The sequence below is a fragment of the Grammomys surdaster genome, unplaced genomic scaffold, assembly GCF_004785775.1.
Source record: "Grammomys surdaster isolate TR1022 unplaced genomic scaffold, NIH_TR_1.0 187, whole genome shotgun sequence".
NCBI lineage: Eukaryota > Metazoa > Chordata > Mammalia > Rodentia > Muridae > Grammomys > Grammomys surdaster.
Genome location: NW_021604632.1, coordinates 2115364 through 2136131, shown reverse-complemented (window position 1 = coordinate 2136131; position 20768 = coordinate 2115364). Strand labels below are relative to the sequence as shown.

The window sequence follows — 20768 nt, the reverse complement described above, 5'->3', positions numbered from 1 at the left end:
GAAGAGGAAGAAGAGGAAGAAGAGGAAGAAGAGGAAGAAGAGGAAGAGGAAGAAGAAGAAGAAGAAGAAGAAGAAGAAGAAGAAGAAGAAGAAGAAGAAGAAGAAGAAGAAGAAGAAATAATAATGTCATTTGTACCCATTTCAGTTGGATTTCAGTTGGATAAGCACTGAGAACATAGTAATGGGGTATTTAGCTTTTGACTGAAACATCTGAGTACCTGCAGCCGTATTGTCCCTCAGTCTGAAGATGAGCTATACTTATCATTGCAAAGGTTTTTCTTTTTGTTGTTGTTGTTTTGTTTTTGTTTTTTGCAGGCACAGGATATGTTGTACCAGAACTTGTCTTCTTCTGTCTGTCATGAGAATTTGTCTAAGGAGTATTACTGTGCCAACACAAAAAGCACAGTAGAAATACGTAGACACACTCAATGAAGATGTGAATGACATGTCAAGAAGAGCAAAATTCTTACTCCTAAGAATTTCCCTAAGGGCATTACCAGACAGAGGATACATGCATTCATCAAACATTTAAATCTCTACCCTGGGAGGTTTACTTATTTTTTTCTAAGATCTTTCTTCTTTGGCTCTCCTGAGAATTCTGTAAACCAGATAAGATGGCAAAGAACTGTCCCCAGAGCAGCTAAAAACTTGTCAAGATCTCTTAGAAGACTGGCTCCACACAGGGACTGTCTTGGAGGGCTCTATCACTGTGTTGATCTTTGTGGTCATCTTTTTCTCTCAGAAAGACCAAATGAGGTATGGCCTCTGGTACCTAAATGATAGGCTAAGGCATAGTCCAACATGGGCTTAGGGGACCACTGTAAATTCTCACTTATTTCATGACTAGTACATCGTGTGACAGCTGGAACTTTGCAATACATGCAGTGTAATAGGTCCATCAACTTTCTGAGTTCATTGCCATCATCCTCTTCAAAAGAAACCCCCAAGGACTGAAGGCCAGGTAGTTAGCTTCTAAGAAACAGACACGAGCTGGTAAGTAAGTTGGAAACCTGAGCCATGGAACCTATCACTGCCTTCTCATGTATAATTTCTGAGCAGTTAATAAAAATCTTAATTTTGTTTGCAATTTTTTTCAGAAGAGCAAGCAATATCCATTGGTTGAAGAAGAAATCGATTTGTTGCTGTGACCCATGTCTAAGAGCTGAACAGTTTGTGGAAACAAATTCTGTTTCATGTTGATCATTAAACTACCCAAGACAGGTCTGGTCTTTACAATTCAACTTTAAAAAGAGAAAACCATTCAAAGTATTTCCATGTGAAAGTCTGTGTACTTTAAGATGTTCTGGACACTCTGTAGTGTCTATTTATGTCAGTCCACGCCCATCATACACATGTGGTTTCCTCAGCAAGACATTTGAAATTCTTAATTGAAAAGAAATATGGATTCCATACCATGTCCTACTCAGATTTATTCCCTGCTATAAACAAATGTTCCCTCTCCCTCTCCTCCCTCTCCTTCTCCCTCCTCTCCCTCTCTTCCCTCTCTGTCCCCTCCCCCTCCCTCTCCCTCCCTCTCCCTCTCCTCCCTCTCCATCCCCTCCCCCTCCCCTTCCCTCCCCCTCCCCTCCCTTTCCCTCCTTTCCCTCTCCCTCCCCTCCCTCTCCCTCCCTCTCTTTCCTCTCCCTCTTTTCCCTCTCCCTCCCTCTCCCTCCTTTCCCTCTCCTTCTCTCCCTCCCTCTTCTTCTCCTCCCTCTCCTCCCTCTCCTCCCTTTCCCTCTCTTGCATGGATTCATTCTCGTGTTCAATATATTTCTATCTATTCTTGGATCCTTAGTCCCTATAAAGCACAGTCTTTTTTTTTTTTTTTTTAAAGATTTATTTATTTACTTTATTTATGAATATACTGTAGCTGTCTTCAGACACACCAGAAGAGGGCATCCAATCTCATTACGGATGGTTGTGAGCCACCATGTGGTTGCTGGGATTTGAACTCAGGACCTCTGGAAGAGCAGTCAGTGCTCTTAACCGCTGAGCCATCTCTCCAGCCCCTAAAGCACAGTCTTACTTTGATTAGAAATCTTCCCCTTGTCTCTTCTGGGAAATTTTGTGGTGTGTTGTTAAACTTGGTAAGAAATAGACTTCCTTTAGGAGAGAACAGAATCTTAGGGAAAGCACAGCAGCCATAGGGTTATTTGCCACTAACTAGCATCATGGTACATGCCTTATACTATCTGCCTACGAAGGCTAAGATGAGGTGCTGAAGGTAGGGAAATCCTGGAACTTATTCTGTGTTTTAGGGAGCTCTCTGTGCCCCAGAGGATGTTTGCCTCTGTGCTCTAGATGCCAGTAAGGCCCATTCACTTCTAAGATGTCTCTGAGATGAACATGCTCCTAAAAGAAGACACCTGCTTTACAGGACATTTATCAGATGTGCAGAGCAGGAAATTCCTACTCTATGCCTCTTCTGACCCCATGATGCTATGCCTTATGACAACTGCAAACCAGGTGCCATTTCTTATATATTCTTTTAGCTCTACGTCTTTGCCACTGAAGCAAAAATTAAATCTTTTTTTTCCTTTATCTTGTTCTTTGCGTCTACCATTCATTCATTCTGTATGCAGAAGGTCAGCAGATAACTTACAGGAATTGTGTGGGTACCAGGGCTTGTTCTTAAGTGGCTGGGTGTGATGACAAGTACCTTTACCCATGGTTCCATGTTTCTAAGGAGCCAGGACTAAGTGCCAATCCCTGTCTGTCTGCATTCATAGGATGCCCTAAATAGTCTCTAAGACTGCCAGATAAGAACCACTAAACTGGTACTAGCTGAAATAAAGATCCCCAGGTACTGTCTTATTAATTCCCCATGAAGATGCACAGAGCTGAGGGCCCCATAGGGTGCAAAGTCAACTATATTTCCACCATCTTGGTTTTTTCATGCAGATCCAAATCAGTGCTTCCAAAGCAGTGCTAGTTACCTGAGACCAGGGGCCGGGGCTCCACTCTGGAGGACAGGCATGGCTGTTGCAGACTTGAACCTGAGTGGGTGTGCTCACTGGACAGAGTGAATGCAGCACAGCCTCCTCTTTCTGGAAGGGTTTCTTCTGCACACATCGGATCTTGCGGCTCTGCTGGCCCCCGGCACAGGACTTGCTGCATGTACTCCACTCACCTGGCAACCAACTTTCAGAGAACCAAAATTACTTCCTGGAAAGTCAAGGCTTGATAGTACTACTCAAGCAGCTATTGGGAAAGACTTATCCACCTAGAAAAGGCCTCAGATCCATTTTATAACCAATCAGGACCACACCCACCAACTGTTCTTTTATGGCTGTTGAATCAGACACCCATTGGGATAGCAGGCATGCTGTAAGGAGACACATTTAATCACCACATGGTTCTGGAAAACAAAATATACATTCTAGCCTGCTACATGGAAAGAAACACATTCTACTCACTGAGCAATTCATCCAAGCAAATTTACTGAGCTTTTAACTATGTGTCAGAGACCTAGGCACTAGGGTTAGAAAGATGAATGAGGTAGCACTCTTCCCATAAAGGAGCCTACTACACAGTGAAACTGTGGATACGTGATATCAAGACAAGGCTGGCTGTTCAGCACCTTGACCCAGTTTAACAAAAGAACAACCACAAGGCTAGTTACTAGAAGTGTAAGCAGAAGGAGGGGTGAGCGTCTATGTGGGAGAGGAAATCACTTCAGAGGAGGAGACCCTGGGAAGCTCTTCCTAAGTGAGCAGCTCCTCACATTCCTTTGCTAGTTGGTCTTATAAATTACTGACGGGTCAGAGATCTAACCTCACATCATTCATTTAAAAATGGCCCGATAAGGTTTTCTAGAACTGTCTAAGTCATGATGAATGAATCCCATCTATGGTAACTATGACTTCTTTTCACGACTTACTTCTGACTGATTGAAATGGTATGTTTTTACAATATTAAAAAGAAAAGAACCAGTAGATATGGCTGTCACATATCTGACTCCAGTGGTGACGTCTACAAGTTACCTTGGATACAAATATGCTAAGTACTGATTATTTTTAGAAAATAAGACCAAATCAGTAGCTAACTGTGCTTTGTTTAGACCTCTACAATTTCAATACCTTCCTTAATCTTATTTCCTCCCTCTCTCTGGTTTCCACCTGTGGTGGAATATTCTTGGCCCAGGGAATGGCACTATTTGGAGGTGTGGCCTCATTGAAGAATGTGTCATTGTGAGCATGGGCTTTAAGACCCTTGTCCTAGCTGCCTAGAAGCCAGTCTTCTCCTGTTTGCCTTTGGAATAAGATGTAGAACTCTCAGCTCCTTCTGCACCATGCCTGCCTGGGCACTGCCATGCTCCTGCCTTGATGATACTGGACTGAACCTCTGAACCTGTAAGCCAGCCCCAATTAAATGTTGTCCTTTATAAGAATTATGTTGGTCATGGGGTCTGTTGACTGGAGTAAAACCCTCACTAAGACACCATATCTGTGAAATTAAAGCCCTTCAGCCTACAGAGTCAAGCACAAAACCCACACCATCCTATTTTTAAGTCAACGACAGTGACTCTAATAAAATAATTCATCATATTTATATAATTTTCATATCTTACAATCTCTTTTTAAAAATACTATGAAATTGATAGTTTCACCATTTGCCTACTCGAACGGTGTTTTTCTGTTAAATTCAAGTTTCTTTCCTTTTGTGACAAATAGGATGGGTTGTTATATGTACCAGAAAGAGGATCACATGGACACTTTTGGGTGATGTGCCTGGCCTTCCGTGTTTGACTCCCAGGCTACATTTTCAACTGGCTTCACTGTCATCTGCTTCTACCTCAGGTACAGACTCCAGGTTGTCCATTTCATCCCTTACTGCCTAATACCTAGCATTGTAGAGCACAGGGCTTTGCATCTCAGTCCTTCCGTGCGTCTCCATCATCTCTGTTCCCCTCGTGGAAGGTTGTTGCTGATAACTGGGACCTTATCCTATCACCCCCATACCCCACTGCTCAGCTCAGACCCTGATAGACAGTGAGTCCAGATGATATGTTTGATGCAGAAAAAGTAACAGAGTCTGATCAGGCTGAGACTATCCTCCTCAGAGTCCAGAGCCTTCTTTCTAGTCTATGCAATTCTCCTAATTTAATATACCAACACTAAGTAGTGGCAGAAAACAAAGAGAGGGCAGAGGAGGCCACCAATGACACTCTGCACACCCTGCAAGGGGTTACTCTGATTCCAGATAACAGAATAGAACAGCCCATAGGTTCCAGGGGATTTTAGAAGTTCTAGACGACCTTAGCGTGTTCTTTACACAAACATATGTATCAAAGAATCCCTTTCTTTTGCTAGGTGGTCTAACCGTTGCTAGAAGAAAGTCGTGAAATCAGAAACTATCATCGTGTCAATCAGTGTTATGACTCTGTATGTAAACATTAGTATACACACTATACCAACTTCCCCTAAAGAACAGATGAACCCAGGACAGTCAAAAACATTTTCTGTTAAATGCATCTTAGGGCCACCGAGGGACTGCTTATCTCATGGAAAAAGAAGAAAATCCACAGAAGCCCCCTCCCTATGCCCTCTTCTTTTTGTAGTCATGGTTAGTGTCAGAATCTGAGAGAGACTGGGCATGCAGGATTGGTGGGTATCTGAAACCCCAAACAATTATGGGAAAATGAAATATTAGTTTTTGCACACTAATATATATTAGCACACATGCATACACATGTGTGAGCATGCACGCACAAAACTGTGTCACTTATTAAAATAATATGTGCAATACCTGGTGACATCACCACTGCTTTATGTAAGTATATTTGCCTGAAGACAAATCACCTAAGAAAGGACTCCAGTTGGCCAGGAAGCTTACTTAGATTCATCTTCCTACAGTGGCATGGCTAAAATTAGTGTGAGAACAAGCCCCTGAGTGCTCCTGAGGGACAGTTATCCATGGGGGAGTCACCACTTGGCCTTCCCCTGTCCAGCTTTCGACTTACTACTGTGCAATTTCCATTTTTGGTTTCACGGTCTGCATTATTGTCATTCTGTGTTGTTGGAGGACCTCTGTAAAAGTTAAGCAATGCTTCCATAGAAGTAACATATGATTGTGTGTCAGTTAAACATCTGCTCGATTCCATTCTGGAGTGTGATCTCTTCAAAAGTTAAAATGGGCCGGGCAGTGGTGACACATGCCTTTAATCCCAGCACTTGGGAGGCAGAGGCAGGTAGATTTCTGAGTTCGAGGCCAGCCTGGTCTACAGAGTGAGTTTCAGGACAACCAGAATTACACCAAGAAACTCTGTCTTGAAAACCCGAAAACCAAAGTTCGAGGCCAGCCAGGTCTACAGAGTATTTCAGGACAACCAGAATTATACCGAGAAACCCTGTCTTGAAAACCCAAAAACCACCACCACCAACAACAAAATGTTAAAATGGGAGGAAGGCTGTGGCTATGGCTCAGTTGTAAAGCACTTCCTTAGCAGGCATGAGACCCTAGGTCCAACTCTTATTACTGTCAGGAGGAAGAAAAACAATCCTTATATATCAAGGTTCCATAGCAACACTTAAGTGTCTAAGGCAGATTCATATTTTTAGATCTCATGATTCAACTTCAATCGTTTTTCTTTTCTTGATTTTTATATTAAATACTGTGTTTGTATTTTGAATCCCTTCCAACAAGAAGTATGAGCAGGAGGCTTTTCATTATGTCTTACCAGTTGTGGGAGAACACATACAAGCAAGGAGACATTTGCAGACGACTTACTAGGCTGGACAGGAGAAAGCATTGCATATCTTGGGTTCAGTTGTCGGCTTGGTTCTTACGCTGCAGAATGAGGAATTGACTTGAGTGTTTTGATCTCGTAAGCAGATGGCCTTGATGCTTATGTAACCTAGTAAGGTGCCAGAAGTTACATAGTGAGACACACAGACGACCCATTTAGTTTAGTTTCCCAGCTTAGTTTGGGGGTCAATCAGTGTTCCGGTATCCTATTTAAGACACGGAATCTACATATTTTTTGTGAAAGTGGTTCCCTTGGACACAATTTCAACCCACTGGAATTCCATTTATCCTCAAGATAATAGATTTTATATTTTAGTAATTTTAATAGATGCTTTTAATTTTCAAGTGGATTCTAGAACCATCTAGTGATACATACTATTTGAAACAGAGTAACTATAAAGTGAAACATCCTGGGAAGCTTGGATATAAATTTTAAAGGTCTAAATGGAAAATATTTATATCAATAAAACACCAGTGAGATCGCTGGGGAGCTGGCTTAGCGGTTATCTCGCTCTTGCCTCTAGAGGGTTTGTTTCCTAGCATCTGTACAGCAGCTTAAGGCCATCTGCAAGGCCAGTTCCAGGGAGTTCTGATGTCCTCTGTCCTCTCCTGCTATCTGTGGGCAATGCCTACATGTAATACACATACATATCTAGACAAAACACTACCACACATAATAATCAAGCCACTATATCTGAATATATGAATTATATGTGAAAACCCTAATATGCTACTTCACCATGAGGTGATGCATATAGAGGCAAACAGTTAAACTCTGAATATCCATTCATACCTACCAGCTTATGACTGGTCTGTGTAAATATTTGTTTTAGCGGAACCATACGGCCTGGCTCCCAGTCTTTAAAAATTTCCCACCAGAGGTGCACTTTTTTTTTTTTTTTGTAAATATTCATGTTTAGCTTCGCAGATAGGGAGCACTGCTTGACTTTGAATTGATCCATGTTTTCTGTTTATGTCTCTTTTCCTTGAAATGGCATCTGAGACATGATTCAAATGTCACTCTCCCTTTATGAAGGACAACCAGCTTCATTCCTCGGCTAAAAAAAGTTTGTTTCCTGGAGCCATGGACCTAAACTGCCCTGCAAGAGTTCATGGCGTCCTTCCATAGAACGGATAAAACCTGTAAGCAGGAATGAATTGGGAAGTGGAGTTAGGAAACCAGTTACCTCCGCCGCAGGTGACTGAGCAGTCAGACTGCACCGTGCGCCAGGTGTGGTGGTGTCTCTTTGCTGTTGGCTGAGTTACGTTCATGGCCTTGGGAAGGGCATACTTCCAAGTGATGCCTGGATTCTTGCCTTGTGTCAGAATCTACATAAGGTGAGATAAAACTTAAGAAATCAGTATACCGGCCAGACCCAAGAACTGCAGAGATCTTGTTGAACATTTTATAGACATTTGTATGTCGTTTTGGTCTTAAAGTCAGGTTATTTTTTTGTTTCCAAGAATGCTACATAATTTTTAAAAAAGCTTCCCATGACACTTTAAACCATTAGCCTTTCTAGGATCAAAACTGGAGTAGCTAGATGCTGAAAAAAAACCAATTTGATGCTTTCTGTAACCATATAAAAGTAAAGGTATCACCATTGATAAAGCAAAGGAGCCTTTAAATGAAGGCAAAGTGGGTGAGCAGGATGGCTTGGCGGCTGCAGGCATGATCCTCACGGCCTAAATGCATCCCTGGGAGATGCATGATGGTAGAGGGAGAGAACAAAATCTGTAGTTATCTTGGATCCCTACAGCTCACACTCACATGAGCGCATGCATACATGTGCACACACACTCACACATTCATGCACACACATACACACATACAAATACACACAAATAATACAGTTAAGGAAGAAAGATCATATTGTTGGGTCTCAACCTTAAACAAAACACATACAGTAGTGTTCCATGGCTAATAGGTAGATTCAACGAGAGTGTCTCTATACTGATCATAAACTGACCTATAAACCTTTATGACTGAAGTTCAGCACAGAATAAATATGCCTCCAAATCATAACATATCCCTGTCAGAGCTGCCTGTCCCTATTATATGCTCCAAGTAAGGTTCCAATAGACTTTTCAAAGACAGTTTGCAAAGCGAAAGTGTCTCCATGCTATGTCTAAATGGAACAGTCACAGGAACTGGAGAGATGGCCCAGTGGTTAGAAACATATGCCATCTTTGCACAAGACCCTGATTCAGTCCCCAGCATCCTTGCTAGGTGGCCCGCAACTGTCTGTAACTAACTGTAGCTTCAAGAGAATCATCATATACTTCTGGCCTCTTCCAGTACCTGCATTCATGTGTGCACACACACAAATGCACAGATAAAGACACAGACATGCACACACACACACAAACACATTCACACATATCTGCATAATTAAAAATAAGATAAATACTAATAGAGTCAAAATACATATGTAGTATAAGGGATTTAATCTAAAAAATAAAAAGGCCAGGATTCAGGGCTAAGCTGGCCCCATACAGATGTGACGGCGCCTGGTGAGCCTGTGGGTCTCCTTTAGTTCTCAGGTGCTCTGTCAGCATTTTCTATATATTATCTCAGAATATTACTCCAACAACTCTACAATGCTTTCTTTTTTCATCATAAAAAGAATGTGTACAAGATCACACAAATGACTAGATTTACTTAAAATCTGCAAAAAAAAAAAAAAAAAAAAAAGACCATGCTTTTTCCAACGCCTTCTATAACCTTCTTTTTGATGTGGGCAAACACTCTCTGGGTGTCCTCTCTTTTAAACCATTCCCCTTTTCTCTCTCTCTCTCTCAATCCCAATTCATGAATATAAATAACTAGTTTTCTTCTACCCCATGAGTCTTGTGGAAAATTCTTCACCACTAGAACTGGGCATGCACACTCCAGAGGCAAAGGCTCCAGCCAGTTAAAAATAGGAACCCCTGGTCTCTGTCTGTTGGGATCCCACCTCAATTAAAGTTGGCTGGGTGGTACTGTACCACTGTGCCACACTGCTCTTTAGGATGCTACCGCATGAGTTTAATATTGCGGTTAGCTTAAATGACTCCAGAAGTATCGTCTACCGTTGAAGGGAGCATGGTGTGAACATCACATGGTATAGTATAACCAAACCGATCATGGAGTCTTCTAGGCAGAGTCACGTCAACAGATGGATCTGTATTACCCAGATTTCCCATTTTATCAGAAATTAAACTAATACACAATGTAACAGGAAGAACCATTAGCACGAACAACATCAGATTCTCACCAGCTGCCACTAAAAATGTTCTGCTCGCCTTGTTTGGCCTTTTTACTGTTTCTGCTAATTTTCTGGTGTCAGATTCAGTAAATTCAGACAAGTCACAGTCAAACAAGGATTGGAAGAGCAGATCTGTATTCAGAAATTGTGATGGTTTTGTTTCGTGTACTCAACACAACCCAGAATCACCTGCAAAGAGAGTCTCAGTGAGGGACTGTCTGGACCAGGTTGACCTGTGTGCATGTCTGTCTATATGTATGTGTGTGTATTTGTGTGTGTATATGTATGTGTGTATGTTAATGAAATGTATGTATGTGTATGCATGTATATATGTGTATGTGTGTATATGTGTATGTATGTGAGTGTACATGTGTGCATGTACATATATGTGTGTATGTGTGTGTATGTACATGTGTGTATGTGTATATATGTGTGTTTGTGTGTCTATGTGTGTGTATGTATATATATGTGTGTGTATGTGTGTATACATGTGTGTATGTGTGTAGTATATATACATGTGTGTGTATTTGTATATATATATGTGTGTGTGTGTGTGTGTGTGTATGTGTCTGTGTATATGTGTTGGGTGGGGAGGTTATTTTGAATGAATGCACTAGCTAATATAGAAAAAGACCCAACTTAATAGTAGAGAACAACATTCCCTGGGATTGGGTCCTTGACGATATAAGAATAGAAAGTGTTAGCTAACACTAAGCAGGATACCTTTATTCACTTTGCTCTTGACTGTAGATATGACCAGTTGCTTTAGCTTCCTGTTTTGATTTTCATCGGCCAGGGAAAGACTATAATCTTAAACTAGGATCTAAAACACTTTCTCCCTACGTTACTTTTTTCTCAGAGTATTTCTCACAGCAACAGGAATGAAGCCAGGACAGAAGGCGATCTTGCCCTTTACTGATATTTCCTCCGACCTGCTCCTCAGCTAAAGAAGGTTGACAGATCTTAACACTCTTGGTTGCCGTTGTCTTGGTGCCACAGAGGACCTGTGAGATGCACAGGAACTGTGGCAGCCAAGGGAGGCCTTAGCAGGGTGATGCCACAGTATGGTGGAGTCACACTCAGCTGCACGTAGCAGAGGCACATTCCTGGGTGCCCTGGAGGAAAACAAAATGTGTTGACTTAGCTCCGCTTTCTAGTACCACCTATACCTTTATCCAAAGTAATTGCTGATTTTTACTGCTACAGGTGAAGGGACTTCTATGAAAATACAAAGACAATAGCAATGCAAAATAATGTTAGTTCTTGCCCCCTTTTTTTTTAAGCTGCAGGGTGAACACATTGGTGAGCTGAGTGGTTTAACAAACGGCTAAGTTTGTAGAACAGGTGGAAGAACTTTAGCCTAGCATCTATCAAGCCCAGGACTACATTAACCAGGCCCATGCAATGCCAGCACTTGGCAGGTGAAGGTAGGATGCTCAGGAAGTTCAAGGTCATCCTTGGCTACAGGCTGAGTTTGAGGCCATCCTGCCTGCCCTTCCCCCAAATCAATCTAAAGGAAAAAAAAATGGCTTAGCAAGTTTCCATTGAGCGTACACACTATCTGTTATTTTCACATTTTAGATATACTTCAGGAGCTAATGTAAACACATGGTTTCCCAGCGACACTGAAAAGTTAGACTGAAAAGAAAAGCTTCCTCTACACTAAGAACCAACCAACCAAGGTGCCCACATTTCCCAGACGGCCATCTCAGCCAATCATTCAACATAACCAACAGGAAGAGACTTAGTCGATGTCCCTCAGAAGTCCGTTTCTGTCTCTGCAGCCCGCTCCTTCCTGACATCTCTATGATGTTCTGCCTGGCCCCTGTCTCAGACCCCTCCTCCATTATGTTCCAGTTTTCTTTTCTGTTGCTGTGATCAACATCATGACCAAAGAGCGACCTGGGGAGAAAAGGGTTTATTTGACTTCCACGTCCGTGAGAAGCTCAGCGCGTCGTTGAGAGGGTCAGAGCAGGAGCTTAAGAAGGCACTGCAGTAGAAATCATGGAGGAACATTGCTAGTAGCTTACTCACTGGCTTGCTCAGCTAGCCTGAGCACAGTCCAGGTCGTTAGTAATTTCAAACTTACGTCAGGCCAGTTTCAACCTAATACGAGTGACTAGTGGTAGCCATTCTCTATGAAATCTGAATCGCTGACCTCCATATTATGTTTAACCCATTGTTCATTCAAGCTTGGATGTGTCCTTCCCCCAGCCTTGAGCAGGCCTGAAAGACTTTGTTTGCCACAATAGACCAAAAATAATAGGACCCAGGTGGTGTTACCCACCTTTGCTGCACCTACAGCCTGCTACAGGAACTTAGAAGAACAGACTGGCCACTGAGCTTGCCTTGAGACACCTCAGGCTGTGACTAAGGATGGGTTCCCCTCACACACACTGGCTGAAGCACGAAGGGGTTTGGTGGTGGGGGTGTGGCTCCCCCTTTAAATTGAGAGCTGAACATTAAAAGCATTGAGCCTTGATCAGAATACCTTATCTTGGCTTCATCTCTTCTTGTCCTCCGTCCTCCTTTCATTCCCAGCCCCCCTTTCAGGTGAACCCAGTTGATCCATGGCCAAAGACGGCTACACTCTGAACCTGAGTATTTGGGAGGTAGGTTCAAGTCCATCATTAGCTATAATCTTTTTCCTGTATCCAGAAAGGCTACATTATACAGCCTTTCTCCCCATGAAATGTCAGCCCATCCTTTTAAGTTGAGAAGCCAACACAGGGTCATGAAGCCATCATAGACTCCTTGGGTTCTAACAACTCACACCACTCAGCAGGCCAGGACGAGGTGTGCTCTTCACATTCAGTGTGCCTTGTGTCCCACCACCTCTCATGTCACCGACACTATCCTGAGCTAGGCACCACTGTGGCAAATAAAACATTCCCCACCTCCCCTTCCTTCTCACTTAATGGAAAATATGAAAAGTTCCTTAGAAAAGTAAAATATTTGAGCTAAGAGTAAGAACGGTGAAGAGAATATTTAAAAGTTATAATGAACATATAATCCATATGATCAAAACAAGCACAAAAAGAAACAAACAAACAAACAAAAGAAGGCACAATGTATTGAAAGATTTCACAGGAAACATGCAACCTTAAGTCAGTAAGTCACACACCCCTATAACGACCCTTTGTATACATTCTATTAGTTTTATAGATAACTAACATACAAGACACAGTCTTCATATTTATTTGTAGAACATGTGAGTGTGTTTTTACAAAGGCATTGAGTGAATTAAGAGCACCCCAAGTTTAAAAACCTAAGGCTTGACCTTGCTGTCCGCAGAGCTATAAATCCACGTGCAGTTATATGAGCAGTCATGTATGCTAAAAGCAAATACATAAACCAGCGGAGAGCATGCTGAACACTTTAACGTGAGCTCTTAAAAGCCTCCTGAAAGAAGGACTGACTTCTACAGGCAGCAGGGCGAAGCACATAAACTCCAAGCAGACAATGACTGACCTCAAGGCACCATCTGCCCTTTCCTTTATCCTGTGTGGGGAGGAGAATGGCAGAAAATGGAACACGTGGGGGAAGGCACCTCCCCTCTTATGTTTGCTGCTTCATACAGTTCTCTGGACTGGGCACTTTGCCTAATGTAATCTCTATAGGTTCTTCCTGTTTCCAAAAACCTGAGTTTGGTGAAGAATTCAGTTCCACCTTTTAGAATCTGTGATCCCAGAGCAAAAGAAAAAATCCAAGGTCCCTTGATTTAAATAAGAGCCCAGCACTCCATTAAACCAAATACAGGGCTCCTTTTGAGCACACGAAGTTTTCTGCTACCATTTAGGTCCCGTGGCTCTGAAGGCAGCTCAAACCAGACTTAACCAATCTAAAGAAACATCTTGAAAACTTTAAAATTCATAATGATCATTTGATTAACAATTTCTTTCTTTATAGAGAGACCACAGCTCATAGCTTGGTGACTTTCTCAACGACACCCAAGGATTTCAATGTGACCACCATGACTGCACATGAGCACAGTGAAGCCCAGGGACCTTAGAGAGATGTTCAAGGCCCTACTTCCTCTGTGAATGCTGGGGTATGAGCCTCAGACAGTTGATCTCCTGAAAATGATAATGCCAGTCATCCACAGCTATTTAAAAACGTTCTCCATGACTCTGTCAACAAGGATGAGTTGCTTTTCTCAGCCTGGGGGTGGGGTGGCTGAGACAGTCACTCTCCCAATCCCACAGGCTTCACATCCTTGTCTTGATGGCAGCTCATTGCATCAAAGTAATGCCACTTCTGAACCGCCCAGCGTTGGACGGCAGGCTGAACAGCCAAGCTGTTAAATGTGCAAATTTGGAAAGACCGCCAGTGATTCAGTCTACTTAACTGGACTTAGGCCAGAGAACTTTCCAGCCAACGGGGATTGGGTCTCTAATTTACAGCTGGCAAGCGACCCCGTTAAATACTTCCAGGTCCTTAATAGAACTGTTTAATGTCTACCTTTAACACAAGAACCACCTGCCTTCAGACACAGCACTCTGCAGTTTTGACCGCAGGGTGCATGGTTATAAAATTCACAGCTTCTTAAGCTAGAAAACCACAGAGGAGACTGGAGCCTACCAGCTGCCCTCTGAAGTTGGGGCAAGCAGCTTCTGCCAAGGGCACCCAATGTAATCTTAGGTAAATAACTGGCTTTTTTTTTTAAAAACTTCTGCTTTTTAGTTTCTGTTAAAATGCACACATTTCTTCTACAAGATTTATATTGGTTTCATTATTGAAAGCCTGGTTTTTCAAAAAGTGTGTATGTTTTCTAAATTGACTCATGAAAATCCAACTTAAGAGATAGGTTTTAAAGACTGGGTTTTATTTTATGTGAGGAATCATGTTTCTTGTCTTACATTGTATATTTGATTGTGTGTGGGGTAGGGGGTTGGGAAAGTGCCTATACAGGCCAGAGTTAAACCTTGGGTATTGTTCCCTGGGTAATCTCCACCTTGTTCCTCAGGACCCTGTGGTCCTCTCATTGGTCTAGAGCTCCTAGTTTATTAATTTGGATAAACTAGCTGGCCAGTGAACCCCAGCATCCCCAGTCTCCACCTCCCTGGTGCTGCCACCACACCTGGGTTTTTCTGTGAACCAAAAACCCAGGGGATCAACCTTGGGTCATCACACATATACAGCAAACATTTTATCACTGGAGCTAGTTCCCTAGTCCCATAACGAGTTTGGTTGCTTTCAACACAGTGAGAGCAATGTCTCTCGAATATATCTTGTACCCCACCCAGGCAAAGATTTATCAATGTTTCCTTTCATTTAAAGTTGATGTTAATATTATACAAAGATGTTATCAGCCATCGGATTGTAGGTGAATCTTCTAATATCAGCTTGTAAAGGATGGAATATATCCCATTTGTCTAGTTGTAACACTCAATACAGTCCCTCAGAACATGGCTTCTCATGCTCTAAAACCACATCTAGGATTCCAATGTGACGTTTTAGCTTGAATAAGTAACACAGACCTATAATCCCAGATACTCCGGGTGGCTGAGTCAGATGAACTGTAAGTTCAAGGTCAGTCAGCCTGGGCAACTTATTGAAATCCTGTCTCCAAACTAAACAAACAAACAAACTTACAATAAGAATTTGCACAGGTCTTGTTCAGGTAAACACAATTGTAGTGAGCTCATTAGTGCAAGGACCAAAAGAGACCATCACTGCTTAAAGTGCTAAGAATAGCTTATTGTAACACACTACTGAATCTTAATAGTGTGTGTGTCTGTGTGTGTCTATGTGTGTGTGTCTGTGTATGTGTGTCTGTGTGCCTGTGTGTATCTGTGTCTCTGTGTGTGCCTGTGTCTGTGTATGTGTGTCTCTGTATGTGTGTGTCTGTGCATGTTTGTGTGTCTGTGTGTGTGTGTCTCTCTGTGTGTGTGTCTGTGTGTATATGTCTATGTGTGTCTGTGTGTGTGTGTGTCTATGTGTGTGTCTGTGTGTTACTGAGGATTAAACCCATGGCCTTATGCTCTGGAGTATGCACACTTGACTATCACTAAGCTATAGCTTCAGATTTTTGCGTAACTTTATAAAGATTTTTTTTTTTAAAAAAATAAGTGTATATGGTTTCTGGATCCCCACAGTATGTTAAACTTTATTCAGTTTTCTTCACCTTCTCATGTGTGGAGAAATGGGACTAGACAAGCAACAGTCATACAACTTGGGAAGTCATCTGAAGAGCAGCTTCAAAGGTGCGGGCAGGTTCACGGAATCTCGGTGAGGGTTTTAAGTCATCCCTGTGTCTAACAGAGGGAAATAGTACTTGCTGATTCATCCCAGAAGTATGTGCCACGAATTAACCTCAGGCTCCAGTTTCAAACAGGATACGGCGACTGAGACAAATCATGTTATTGCTGAAAGTCCCTGGGAATGGTTGTCTCCCACCTGGGGTCTACATCAGCTATTCTGAATTCATTCTCCATTTCTCCCTAGCCTCTCGTGTTCTGTGTTTTCACTGAATGCATGCTGCTTGGCTGCCCTCCTTTTGGCTAAGCTGTCTCATCTTAAGGAACACTTTTACCCGTTACATTACAGCTATTGTGCATAGGGGAGGATTTAGGTAGAATTATCACAAAGTCGGGGCTAGATGGAAAGGAGAGGGCTTATTGATGGTGATAATATATGGTTATCTCACTAATCAACATACCCATCCACTTGAACCCTTACCCATAGCATCTGCCTTTGCCAGAAAGTACAAGGCTAAGTTATTTATTATAGTCATTAACTCTCATTCATATTCTCTGTGTATGTGTCCCTATTTTCTCTCTCTCTCTCTCTCTCTCTCTCTCTGTCTCTGTCTGTCTCTCTCTCTGTCTCTCTTTCTCTCTCTCTGTCTCTCTGTGTCTCTCTGTCTCTCTGTCTCTGTATCTCTCAGTCTCTCTCTCTGTCTCTCTCTCTGTCTGTCTCTGTCTCTCTCTATCTCTCTCTCTGTCTCTCTGTCTCTGTCTCTGTCTGTCTCTGTCTGTCTCTGTCTGTCTCTGGTCTGTCTCTGTCTCTCTCTCTGTCTCTTTCTGTGTCTCTCTGTCTCTGTCTCTCTGTCTCTGTCTCTGTCTCTCTCTCTGTCTCTCTCTCTGTCTCTCTCTTTCTGACAGGCCTTTGTGGGCCTGAAAAGCACTGTGCCAGATCAGGCTGGCCTCAAACTCACAGAGATCAGCTTGCTTCTGCCTCCCAAATGCTGTGATTAAAGGTGTGCACCGCCACACTCAGCTCACGGTCATTTTGTAGAGATATTTTTTCCAGCCATGCAATTAGACTAAGGTCAGCCTGTATCTCACTGACTCTTGCTAACTCCCAAGGCTGCTGTGTGTTTAGTTTTAGGATTCCTTTGGTGTGCTATCAAATACCACTGGGCTTTCGAAGAGTTAAATGTGCCTTTCTACAGCCTGACACTGCTGAGGGGCAGGGGAAACATTTTTACCCTTAAGGAAAACCTTTTGTATTTCAAGTTTTTCTAAAAAAAAGAATGCTATAAAGGATCTGGGTGATCAGATTTCAGTGAAAGACCAGCAGCCTTGCTGCCCTGCCTTCTCAGATCACTCTGTTCAGGAGATAAGGATGATGTCATGCCACAAGGAAGCACTCCTGAGGAATCCCCCTTCCTCTGCAGGACAATTTGCTAGAGAATGGCTGTTTCACTGCCGTCTGCCAGTGCACCTGTGTGAGAGAGACACACTCACAGAGACAGACAGCCTGAGGGACAGAAAAGAATGAATGAGGAGCACAAACCAGCAGGAACCTTATCCTCAGCCAGCTACACGGCGGACTGGGAAAACAGCTCAATGGTAGGGAGGTGGCCTAAAGCACAAGGGAAAGAATTTGACAACCAAGGTCTCCTAACACTGCCTATTCAGCAAGCCTGTCCCACAGTATGGAGTGACAGATCTCAGCCACTGATCTTTGCTGATCGCTATATAAATCTTAAAAAATGGGCAAAACATATGTTTTCATCCATAACCCAAAACTCGGCAGTGGTGGTTAACATAAAGGCTTACAACTGTGTTCAGCCCTAAATGGGAGCCTATGTCAACTGCTCCCAGGATCAGGGAGCATCACAGAAAAGGAGGCAGAAAGAACGGAAGGGGCTGGAGTACACTGTGGAACTCTGTCTTCTGAACATGCCGTGACTCTTGCTCATGGCCTCCCAGCAGCCATGATTACTTATATGTAATCATATCCATGTAAAACTACACAAGATTGGGCCCATCAGCATTCTACCATGAAGAGGCGAAGGAGGGGTGTAGCTCCCTGGGGAGCCCTTGGGCTTTTAGTGGTTGCTTGGGAAGTTGATGGATGCTCCAGTAAATGACCCCGTATCCATGCTCACGAAAGCAACTGTAATTAAACTCAATCACATATCACAGGCACCACATGCACACATGTGCATACACGCATAGAAGAGAAGAGTAGAAAGGGGGGGATGGGGATGTGTTTGGAAGAAGAAAGGGCTCGGTGGGTTTGGGAAGGGATAATGGAGGGTGATGAGATGGTGGGTAGGACAATCCAAATATACCATATACATCTATACATTGTCAAAGGACAGAAAGAAAGGAAGGAAGAAAGGAAAGAAAGAAAGAAAGAAAGAAAGAAAGAAAGAAAGAAAAGAAGGAAGGAAGGAAGGAAGGAAGGAAGGAAGGAAGGAAGGAAGGAAGGAAAAGCCCAGCATATATACATGTCTACTTCAGATGAAACCAGGTTTTTTTTTTTTTCTCCCAAAGAAGCTATGTGTAAGATTTGACACTGGCTGTCAAATATTTTTTTTTTTATTTCTATCACTTTAATATATAATTCTTATGTCTCCAGTCATACACACTAAATGTATTTGGGTATGTAGAATTAAGACAGGCAAACCCAATCATCAAACACAACCAACCATACACAATACCCTCAGCACTACTGAAACATAAGCTCACTCTAAGTCTTCCAGATAACCAACAAGTTCATAAGTTTAATGAGAGACTTTTCAGTCCTTCTGCCAGACTTTTGCCGTAGAGAGTGAGTCGAAATAGATGGAAACTGTCTGGTTTCATAAAAACTGTATCTGCTGTGATCTCAGAAAGCAGACCACTGCCAAGTCTGTGTTGATTTCTTTGGGGGGCTAGGACTTGTGCGTGCGCATGACTGGCCTTCGCTCTGAGCAAGGCAGAAATGTAGGTTGTTTGTATGTGTCTGAGTCTGCGTGTCAAAGCAGGAACATGATGGATGTATTTAAATTTAATGCCTGAAATTATTCAAGCCTTGAGACAGTTCTAAAAATCCAGCATTTGCCCCAGGAATGTCCCTTGGCCACTGAGGAGACCTGTGATGGAGTGACATCCACCTGTTGGAAATGGGGAATCCAGATAGTGCCAAGGATGCATGCAGAGAGAGGGAAAGAGTGTAACAGAGACAGCATTTCAAAACAGGACTGGCTCGTGACTTCGTGATAAAGTGAAAGTCTGTTTTCCATTTAGTTTAAACTCTGAGTTGCCTATGAAGACATCTTATAAAATTTTGACATATAAAAATAACCAGAAGCAGAAGGTGCTTTTATTTGGTGTGAGGCCATGTACTTATTTCTCAGGGTTAACTGACAGCAGTCAATTACACCGGGGATTGTATTATTCTTGTCCGACTATAAAACACGAAGAGATATATGGAAAGATCTGGTGAACCCATGTGCTGGGGAAGCAAAATCATCTCCGTCGGTACAGTGAGCCCCCTGAGACGGCATGGGTCAGTAGCATCTTATATGTAAATCACTTGTACTCACGGTGGGTAAGAGAAGCACAGGAGTCCCAGAGAACGTTTTAGGACTCAAAGTGTGTGACTGAGGTGATAGCTCAGTGTTTAAGAGTACCTGCTGGCCATCTGGGCTTGGCAGTGCTCGCCTTTTAACCCCAGCAGGGGCAGAGGTAGGTGGATTTCTATGAGGCAAGGACAGACTGAAATACCTTGTGAGTTCCAGGCCAGCCAGAACTACAAAGAAAATTAACATTCTAGTTATAGCACCCATATTGGTCATTCTTAATAATCTGTAACTCCAGCTCTAGAGGATCTGATACCCTGTTCTGGTCTTCCCAGGCACCTACACATATGTGTGCATATTTACACACATAGTTACAGATATATAAGTAAAAAAAAAATTAAAAGAGGTTCATGGATTTAAATGTTATTCACTGTAATTAACTTTACTCTGTATGGTTCTAAGGCTGGTCCTGAGAGATAATTAAATGTCATGATGATAACATATACTGAAGAATATGAAGGAAAGGGGGGAAGGTGTATATGAAGGTTTGGAGGGAGGAAAGGGGAAGTGATCAATGTTGTAATCAAATTATAACCTTCGAAACAAAAGAACCCATAAGTTTTATCACGTGATAGTGTTTGCTGCACACTTTAAAAATTTCCTCCTAGTATTCTAGAATGTTCTATGTACTGGGTCAGTGTTGGAAAGCTACAAAGAGAAACAGGTCACCATATGATCAAGTTGGAATTCAGGTATCAAAAGAACACACTTGACAAACTAGAACCCAGGAAATCTGATCCATTTAATGTCATCCAGGAGCCATTAAGCCTGATCACCAGCTACTATTACGGCCATCTTCTGTCTTGCCCAGGAAGCTTTCCACAGGTAGAGGATCCAAAGATCTGTTCCTTATACTTCTTAGCAGCTGATGGTTGCTGAGGGTGAGAGTCACTCAGCTTTTGGTATGAGACCACTGGCAGGCCACTCACATCCTAGTGGGTGCTCCCACATCCCTGGACACACATATGGGCATC

General features: G+C 42.6%; 1 protein-coding gene across 1 annotated transcript in view; it reads right to left on the bottom strand.

Moving 5' to 3' along the window:
• The window catches only part of Adamts18 (ADAM metallopeptidase with thrombospondin type 1 motif 18), a 145033-nt gene that overhangs the window by 7607 nt on the left and 116658 nt on the right, over positions 1–20768 (bottom strand). The window contains exons 17-19 of the mRNA XM_028768697.1: positions 7935–8076; positions 6730–6856; positions 2937–3141 (exon numbers count right to left, since the gene is read on the bottom strand). Coding sequence (XP_028624530.1) covers positions 2937–3141; positions 6730–6856; positions 7935–8076 — 474 coding nt within the window. The remainder of the gene's footprint in view (positions 1–2936; positions 3142–6729; positions 6857–7934; positions 8077–20768) is intronic.